This window comes from Acipenser ruthenus, chromosome 27, assembly GCF_902713425.1.
Source record: "Acipenser ruthenus chromosome 27, fAciRut3.2 maternal haplotype, whole genome shotgun sequence".
Taxonomy (NCBI): domain Eukaryota; kingdom Metazoa; phylum Chordata; class Actinopteri; order Acipenseriformes; family Acipenseridae; genus Acipenser; species Acipenser ruthenus.
Window position 1 is genome coordinate 140,850 of NC_081215.1, and position 9,322 is coordinate 150,171.

A 9,322-nucleotide genomic window follows, 5' to 3' on the forward strand; every position below is an offset into this window, starting at 1 on the left:
GTTACCTAGTCATGTTGTTGAGTAATTGGTGTTTTGAAAGTGTTGATATTTACAGGACATGGTCTGTTTGCTCACAAGTGAAAACTCACACAAACACCTTACAAAAAATAAATATATATATTAAAAGAAAATACAATTTATTTATCAGTTTACATTTTTTTTATCACATTTTGTATCTAGAAGAAATATGCATGTAAAAAACAATGTGTACAGCTGAACCAGTGCTTCGTTGCATGGTTAAAATGACTTCACAGCTTGGTTTCCAGTAAGTGCACAATACTAGTGAGGTATCTGAGAGAGAGAGTGCAGCTAGGCAGTCAGCCTTCATTTACCCTGGTACCAGCACTAGAGACATTCATTCACACAACGCCTTGGCACAGGCCTGAAATATCAGGTAATACAAATAAGAACGTCCTGCATTACTAGGGAGCGATGCTTAAAAAAAACATAAATACATATTCATACATACCCCCACCCCCTTAAAAACATACGCCCTGATATATACACTCAAAATATCCAAACGTGTTTGTACAGTATATATAAAAATAAGGATCAAGCAAATACATGAAGTGTTAACAGAAAATCAAATTGTTAGAAATCAGGTTCCTGCTCAGAAGCCACAGTAACAGTGCAGCTCAAAACACTGCTGTCCATCGTAATTTACTTTTGAGATGTTTTATTGAATCTATATTCTGGTGCTTCTTGGAACCTGATTCATCCTGCACTGGAGGTACATGGCCCCACTTTCTGTGAATGGGGAAGCGTCTCCTTGTAGTCTTACACAGCCTTTCACAGCCCCGTCTCTCATTGCGCAAGGCTGCTCTCTTTTGCAATGCTCCCGCTTATCTAGCAAGGCAGATGGAATTGGGAAGTTGTGGTAGCTCGGGGGACGGGGGATTCCCATCTTCGCACCTCTGACTCACGCTGCTGACTGCGTGATCCACGTGGCGGGGGTTCCCTTTCACGCTGGGGGGGGGGGGGGGGGTCCGTCCCAGTCAGCATCGACCCTGTGTGATGCTTCTCAACACTGGATGTGACAGGCGATGACCCAGTGGAACGCACGCCTTGGGGTATTTCACAGGTAAGAAATGAAACCTTCGATTCTGTTTGCTGCCTGGTTTCGGTGTAACGGACATGGTCGTGGTTTTTAAACACCCTCAAATCAGGAAGGGAACGTTTTCAAATAAAAGGGAATAATAATGTACTAAACAGAAATGTATTCATGTCTAAGGAAGTCTAGCCAGTGAGCACAATTGCTGGGATGGAATTAAGACTCCCGTTGCATAGCAGTTTGATCCAATCCTGGTTTTACTATGAGTTTAATAAGACGCACCTGTGCTTGTTACCTATACCCTGGGGCTAATCAAGCACATGTTAAAACCTGGAACGGGTGAAGCTGGTATAACTTTGCTGCTGGGTAGTTTGACCAGCAGCTACGACAATGCATGTGTTCAGTCTTCGTTGTATTGAAGTACAGTGTCAGGTTTGGCCCTGTTTGTAATGTATAAACTGTGGCTGTGTCGAGATCAGCTGATTGCATTAAGCTTGCAACGGGTGAAACTGCTATGCAATAGGATTCTTATTGCCATCCCTCATTCAATCATACTGATAAAGCACACAGACACTCGCATGCAGGTCTGTACTCTGTGTCCTGTTGCAGCATGAGCCCTGCTATCATCAAACACTGTTCAGGCTGAAGAATTTATAAAGAAGTTCTTACAGTGTGCACTAGCACACATTTACAACATCAGTCTTAGAAATAACATGTTGACCTGTTGCAGAGATTATACACACACACACACACACCTCTATCCCAGCTGTGCTATTTCAGCTTCACCTCACAACAGAAACTCATCACCTCGTTTTTTTTCTGTCAAACTGTTTTTTTCAATCACACACACCCCCCTGCAGTATAAATAAACAGAGCAATCCGCGACGGCTGATTCTGGACCCTGTGTTGTTCGCGTCGATGCTGTTTAGCTAAATAAGTGTTGTGCTCTGTGACTCTGCAGGGAGTCTCTCCGTCTGCGTGCTCTCACACCTCCATGAGCTTGCTGTCCAGATCCTCCGATTCCTCCCCGCCTCCCTGCTCCTCCTCCGGGTAGCGGCAGCTACAGGCATCCTCCTCTGCCTGGGCCACCTGAATCACTCGAGTCCTGGACTCTGAACAGAGCGAGAGGAATCGGACAGCATTAGCACAGAGGAAGCAGGATTCTGTGCACTTCACCTACAGCAGCGGTGTGTGTTCAGAAACGAGCCTGGGGGGCTGTTCCACTGCAGGTTTAACAGGTACAATGATTAACTACTGCAGGTTCAATTGGGTTAAACCATTTAGAAAAGGGTTTGGAACAAAGACCAGGAGTGGAAGGGCCCCTCTGACCTGTAAGCTTACTCGCACAGTGCAACGGTAATATGCTGAAGCCTTTTCTTTTTTTTTTTTTAATACCAGAAAAGCAAGCATGGAAAAACGAAGCAACCACAGAGAACCCAACCGAACGCACACGACGGCGCAGGGAATTGAATTGTGCGTGGTTTCGGGATGTTGCAGTTACTTTAGAAACATCTGAAAAATCTGTAATAATTATAATCTCCAGAAAGGGACTCGGAACGGGTACACAGGGTCGGTTAAACGCTTACCTGGCGCTCCGACTTTCTCCTTTTTCTTCCTGGTCACTTTGACCACGTACAGCCCAAACATGGCAGCCACGGCCAGGGACATGGAGCTAACAGCAGCAATGACCACAGAGATGTTCGGGTCTGCATCTGCACAGGATCGAGAGAGCAACAGTAAGAGCTTGTTACCGACACACTTATCAAGCTGCTGTTAGGAAAGGGCGTCTCCCTGCCACCCCTGTTAAATATGTGGTAGTATTTTAACAGCGTGAGAGCGTGGGTTACAGTACAGTACCTGGGGGGATGGGCTCACACTCAATATCCTTTTCTGCCGTGCCGTTGTTGCACACGACCTCTCCCGGGGGGCATCTGAAAGAGAAGCACAGAGAAATCTGATCAACATTGCGAACGACTGATTAATCAATGAACCCCTTTCTTAGTCCAGTCTGCCAAATTTCAAATTTATCTAACCAGGACGGGACCCTTGAGATATACATCTCATTTCCAAAGGGGGGGGGGGTCCTGGTGAGAAATAACATTTATAAACTCAATAGCAAATCCAGACCAATCAGATGTGATGTCACTTACTCTGTTCTCCAGGGTTTGCACTTCCCATTCTTCTCAGTGTTGAACTTGCCTGCAGGGCACGGCTGGCAGTCTCCTGTGCGCAAAGAAGACACACGAAACGAAATGTTTCACACCTGAATCCAAGCTTGCACTGCTTCATCTATTACAAATGCACCTTCACTGCAGCGGCTCTGTCCTGTCAAGCAGTGCCTGTGCTGATACACACTGGAAGTCCAAAAGTAACACTTTTAATACTGTAGTGCAGGACTTCGTGTACTTTTACTGGGCTTACAATGTGAAGCCTTACAGAGTGTTCTATGGGGCTAAGTATTTAAAATGCATGCGTGTGAATCTGCTGGGCTCTCTAGATGGCCACCACAAGTCAGGCTAACAAGTGATCTTAAGTGGCACTGCAGACAGACAGTGGCACTGCAACGGCAATGCAGACAGACAGTGGCACTGCAACGGCACTGCAGACAGACAGTGGCACTGCAGATGTTGTGCGCTAAGAGGAAAGTGCAAGTTGAAAAGGACGTGTACTGTGCTGCGTCTGGACTGCCTGTCCTCTTTACCTGTGTCTGTGGGCTCCTGTCCTTGTTGGCACACCTTGGCACATCTTTCACAGTTCTCACTTACACACTTGTAGCCCTCGATACAAGTGCACTTTGCATCCGTTACGTTCGTACAGGGCTTGTCTTCCTTCAGTATACCTTTGAAGATGGAGAGAAATAAAAAATGTCCACGTTTACACAATACACTTCGGCCCTAGTCTAGTTTGAATCTATTACAATGTTTTTGTTATCGAATAATCAAATCTCCCTGCAATAAATTAATCCTAGTAAAAAAAAATTTTAAAAAAAATACAGCACTTTCCTTAAATCCTAGTTCAGCATGACGAATGCATTAACCTTGACAGCTATCTTTTGCATTTTCAATCCTGATATATTTCTCTCAAGGCTTTTATTTATGTAGTTATTTGACCAGGTTGGGAATAAAATGGTCAAAAAGATGGCAGAGAATGTTAAAGATTGGGGGGGTGTGTTACCTTGGCAGGTCCTGCAGGGGGTGCACTGTTTCTTGGTGGGATCTGTGTTGAAGGAGCCCTGCATGCAGGGACTGCACAGCTGACTCTGCTCTTTCCCACACTTCTTGACCATGTAGGCGCCTGCGAGGAACGACAGCGCTCGTGAGGGATTTAAAGAGACAGTAATACACCCTCTCTCCCTGTGAACGGTGATCAAGTACAGTTTTGGAACGGGTTTTATAAGGGGCTGCTGCTTCTGCGTCTGGTGTGTGTAGGGATGGAAACAAGACTCCCATTGCAGAGCACTTTGATCCATTCCTGTTTTTTTCAATACGATGCGCCTGAGCTTGTTACCTATACACTGTGTCTAACCAAGCATGGGAACTGCTGTGCAATAGGAGTCGTATTTCCATCCCTTTATTCTATTTATTTACATGGTAGCAGGTCACTAGATCAACACTGTTTTAAATCCTTAAGTGGACTTGCGATTCAAACCAAAATCCATGATGCCTTAGAAGAGTTACCTGCATGTCCATTTTTATTTAATGCATTAAAATGAAGTACAAATAAAATAAAAATACATTGTGCTTGTTTTAATGCTGCCTGCTATCATCCCTCTGTCAAAATACCTGACTTGCAACAGGGAGGTGCAGTTTGGATCTAATGCAGGGAGATGCAGCTTGGATCTAATGCAGGGAGGTGCAGCTTCGATCTAATGCAGGGAGGTGCAGCTTGGATCTAATGCAGGGAAGTGCAGCTTGGATCTAATGCAGGGAGGTGCAGCTTGGATCTAATGCAGGGAGGTGCAGCTTGGATCTAATGCAGGGAAGTGCAGCTTCGATCTAATGCAGGGAGGTGCAGCTTGGATCTAATGCAGGGAAGTGCAGCTTGGATCTAATGCAGGGAGGTGCAGCTTGGATCTAATGCAGGGAGGTGCAGCTTGGATCTAATGCAGGGAAGTGCAGCTTCGATCTAATGCAGGGAGGTGCAGCTTGGATCTAATGCAGGGAGGTGCAGCTTGGATCTAATGCAGGGAAGTGCAGCTTGGATCTAATGCAGGGAAGTGCAGCTTGGATCTAATGCAGGGAGATGCAGCTTGGATCTAATGCAGGGAGGTGCAGCTTGGATCTAATGCAGGGAGGTGCAGCTTGGATCTAATGCAGGGAAGTGCAGCTTGGATCTAATGCAGGGAGGTGCAGCTTGGATCTAATGCAGCGCCCATCTTGGGGGATTGCATGTACAGAACACATGAAGTCAGGTGAGGGGAGGCTCATTCACAGCAGGTCTGTGTCACACAGTAAAACCCCTGGAAGCTGTGTTTCGAATGCCTGGGGCTTTGGTGCTTTTGCTCTGTCACCTAAAAGGCTTCGTGACTCACTATCAGCTGTTTCAGAGGCACACAAACAAAGTTTCCAAGAATGTGTTATTTGTATCAGGCTGATCTTTTAAACTTCCCCATAAGCAGACATGGCTAACTGACTCACAAATCACTATCAAACCACTGCTCTTTCCCCTTGTAAAAGCTTCCTGCTGTATAACCTGGTAAAAGACAAGCCTGCTGTAACACAGTGAAAGCATCGTAAAGCACAGAGAAGCATTATAAAGGTTGCCCACAGTAAAAACACACGGTGAAGGCGTTGGAAAGAATAGCGAGGTATGGTAAAGCATATTAATAACTACGGCAAACCAGTGTAAACTATGGGAAATGCATGGAGGGGAAAACTGCAAATATACCGTGCACAAATACCGTGGTCAAATACTGCAGTAAACTATTATAAGGGAAGCATTGTGGGTTGAAAAGCATTTCTCTAAAGCCTATTTGTATTATTAAAACAAGGAACAATGTAATTTTAGCTGTGCACTTCTTTGTTTTAATATCTGCTGGTGATGCAGCTTCTCTGCATTTAAACTGCAGTGTTTTCAGCAGCATGGCTTTGAATCCGTGCATCCGGCGCCACCATCAGGCGAGTCTCGAGAACTACACCAAGAGATAACGGAGCAATTCAAACGTTTCTGTAACATTACCCTTAGTTCTCCCTGCCGATTATTCATTGGACAAATCAACCAAACCTGTACCCAGACTGACTGCTCTGCTTCCTTCTGCTTTGCTGGAGATGGGGAGCTCTTACACAAACACATTTAAAACTTCCTTTGGAGACAATTCTTACAAATTGTGTAGCACGTTTCCACTGGAAAACCTAAAAAGATGCATTTGCTCCAGAGTACAGCAAGCTTGGGAGCACAGGAACTCCGTCCCTGTACGTCTTAAACAAGTAAATGGCTGAACTTACCTGATTCACAACCGTTACAGCACACCTCCCCGTTTTTACCATCTTCCCATTGCTTGCAGAGCTGCAGGCTGCTGGCACTAGCGAATAGAAAGATGATAACAAATCCAAGACGCAGGTTTTCCATCCTCGGTATGTCTCTCAGACGTCTGTGGCAGTATCCCGGATTAAACCCAAGAGGATCTTTAACCCAAGTGGTCTTCGGCAGGGTCGACTGTATGTCGTGTAACTGCAGCTGTTCCTGGCTTGTGTTTGTGTGACGCTGTCCACTCCACCAGCCTGACCTATAATGAGAAATGCCATCCATCAGCCCCCACCCCTTTCATGACATGCTCTGTGATCTGCCAGTTCCCAGCAGAGCTCTGGGGTTTCCCACTGAACAAGACCATGCTCCTCGCTGCCACTAACAACCCACCTGCACTGTCCTGAGCGTTTCATTTGTGATTGTATATGTTTGATATGCTGCACTGTACTGACGATGGAAACTCTCAGATCCCCAGTACAGCACTGAGTTCTCTATACTAGACTGTATTGAATTAGCTGGCTCTCAGATCCCCAGTACAGCACTGAGTTCTCTACACTAGACTGTATTGAATTAGCTGGCTCTCAGATCCCCAGTACAGCACTGAGTTCTCTATACTAGACTGTATTGAATTAGCTGCTCTCAGATCCCAAGTACAGCACTGAGTTCTCTATACTAGACTGTATTGAATTAGCTGGCTCTCAGATCCCCAGTACAGCACTGAGTTCTCTATACTAGACTGTATTGAATTAGCTGGCTCTCAGATCCCCAGTACAGCACTGAGTTCTCTATACTAGACTGTATTGAATTAGCTGGCTCTCAGATCCACAGCACTGAGTTCTCTATACTAGACTGTATTGAATTAGCTGGCTCTCAGATCCCCAGTACAGCACTGAGTTCTCTATACTAGACTGTATTGAATTAGCTGGTTCTCAGATCCCCAGTACAGCACTGAGTTCTCTATACTAGACTGTATTGAATTAGCTGCTCTCAGATCCCCAGTACAGCACTGAGTTCTCTATACTAGACTGTATTGAATTAGCTGGCTCTCAGATCCCCAGTACAGCACTGAGTTCTCTATACTAGACTGTATTGAATTAGCTGGCTCTCAGATCCACAGCACTGAGTTCTCTATACTAGACTGTATTGAATTAGCTGGCTCTCAGATCCCCAGTACAGCACTGAGTTCTCTATACTAGACTGTATTGAATTAGCTGGTTCTCAGATCCCCAGTACAGCACTGAGTTCTCTACACTAGACTGTATTGAATTAGCTGGCTCTCAGATCTCCAGTACAGCACTGAGTTCTCTATACTAGACTGTATCAAGGCTCAAATACCCCAGTGTTGATATCTATATCTATCTATATCATGTAGTAGTTGTCGAATCCCTCTCTGTTCTACAGTCCTGTCTACTGCTGGCACAGCAAAGAGGAGCTCTATGGAGCTGTGGAAGATTAACCCTTGGTGTCCTGGGCACACCAATACCAGCACAGCGACCATACCAGCTCTCCTATAGAGGCTGTGCAGCTTTTAATTAAGATGCGGAGGTCTGTGCATGCAGTCAGCATTTCACTGAAGAAGACCCTTTAAAAATTCTAACTGTAGATATATTTTAAAAATACATTAATAATAATTAAAAATATCAATAATAATAATAATAATAATAATAATAATAATAATAATAATAATAATAATAATAATAATACATGCATCCAAAGGGTTGTTCAAATAATAAATAAAATAAAATAAATGAACAACTTAATCCCAAAATCAAATTTAAATTACAAAGGTAAATACTTACAGTTCTTTCCTAGTTTAGTTCTTCAGCAGTTGTGCGTGCAGATCAAAAGGAAGTTTCGTTTCTTTAAAACGAAATTAACAGATAATGTGGTTTGAGAAGTGGAGGGGAAAACAACTTTTAAAAAATGACGAGCGAGCCCAGCTGAGTTGATATTGCACCCTTGCCCTTCACGGTAGTGAAGAGAATTTTACACAACGCTGTACTTTTACAGAGAATCAGACAGGAGGCGAGAATGTCAGGGCTGGCAGGTGGGCGGTGCTAATATATGTAACAAAAAAAAAACGAATTCGGAAACTCCAGAACGACTTCTTCACATAATAAGCAAATTAAATCGACCGCGATTAATACAGTACAGTATTAAGTCAAATAATAGCACGAAAAGTCCCTGTTTCTGGTATTATTAGTATTATCACTTAAATGTAACGCGTTGTAATCCACTAAGACTTCCTTACTGGAACTACAATATTCCCCTAAATAAAATGGTGCAAGTGCGTATTAAAGGTGTTTTTTTTTTTTGTAACTCTTATATATTTATTAAAGTTAAAACTGTTTTAATTGGTATTCTAATTATGTTGTATTATGTAACGTAAACAAACTGCTCAATCAACAACGCCTGCCGCAGAGTGCGCATTCACTCACTCTATGGAAGAATGCGGTAAACGCACTCAGGAGTAATATTTTAGGGTACACGTTTAACAGAATTGTTGGGCTCTGCATCTCAATTCACCGTGTAACGTGTCCACCGCAAAAACATGCAGCCCTGGGCATACAGACCGTGTGTGTGCACCAACAGCGCAAGATTAAATACAACGAACACTTTGAATGGGTAATTCGTATCGGCTACAACGAGTGAACAAACCCACAGATGGAAAAGTCTAATAATCTGAAAACGGATTTGCGCAAAAAGACGCCCGCAAAGCGATATTAAAAGGCAGTGTCGTTTGCAATCTCGCAAAAGGTTATCGAGGGAGAAATGGCCTCGTACCAGGTCAAAGTACGTTTTTCA

General features: G+C 44.0%; 1 protein-coding gene across 1 annotated transcript; it reads right to left on the bottom strand.

Annotated features, from left to right (window-relative positions):
- Positions 1-116: 116 nt before the first annotated feature.
- On the bottom strand, positions 117-8,547 carry LOC117425313 (tumor necrosis factor receptor superfamily member 9-like). The gene is made up of 8 exons (XM_059002270.1): positions 8,317-8,547; positions 6,496-6,776; positions 4,226-4,345; positions 3,753-3,890; positions 3,202-3,274; positions 2,909-2,982; positions 2,638-2,763; positions 117-2,163 (listed from the first exon to the last, which is right to left on the bottom strand). The coding sequence occupies exons 2-8, from the start codon at positions 6,617-6,619 to the stop codon at positions 2,036-2,038; spliced, it is 783 nt and encodes a 260-aa protein (XP_058858253.1). The 5' UTR covers positions 6,620-6,776; positions 8,317-8,547; the 3' UTR covers positions 117-2,035.
- Positions 8,548-9,322: the final 775 nt, after the last annotated feature.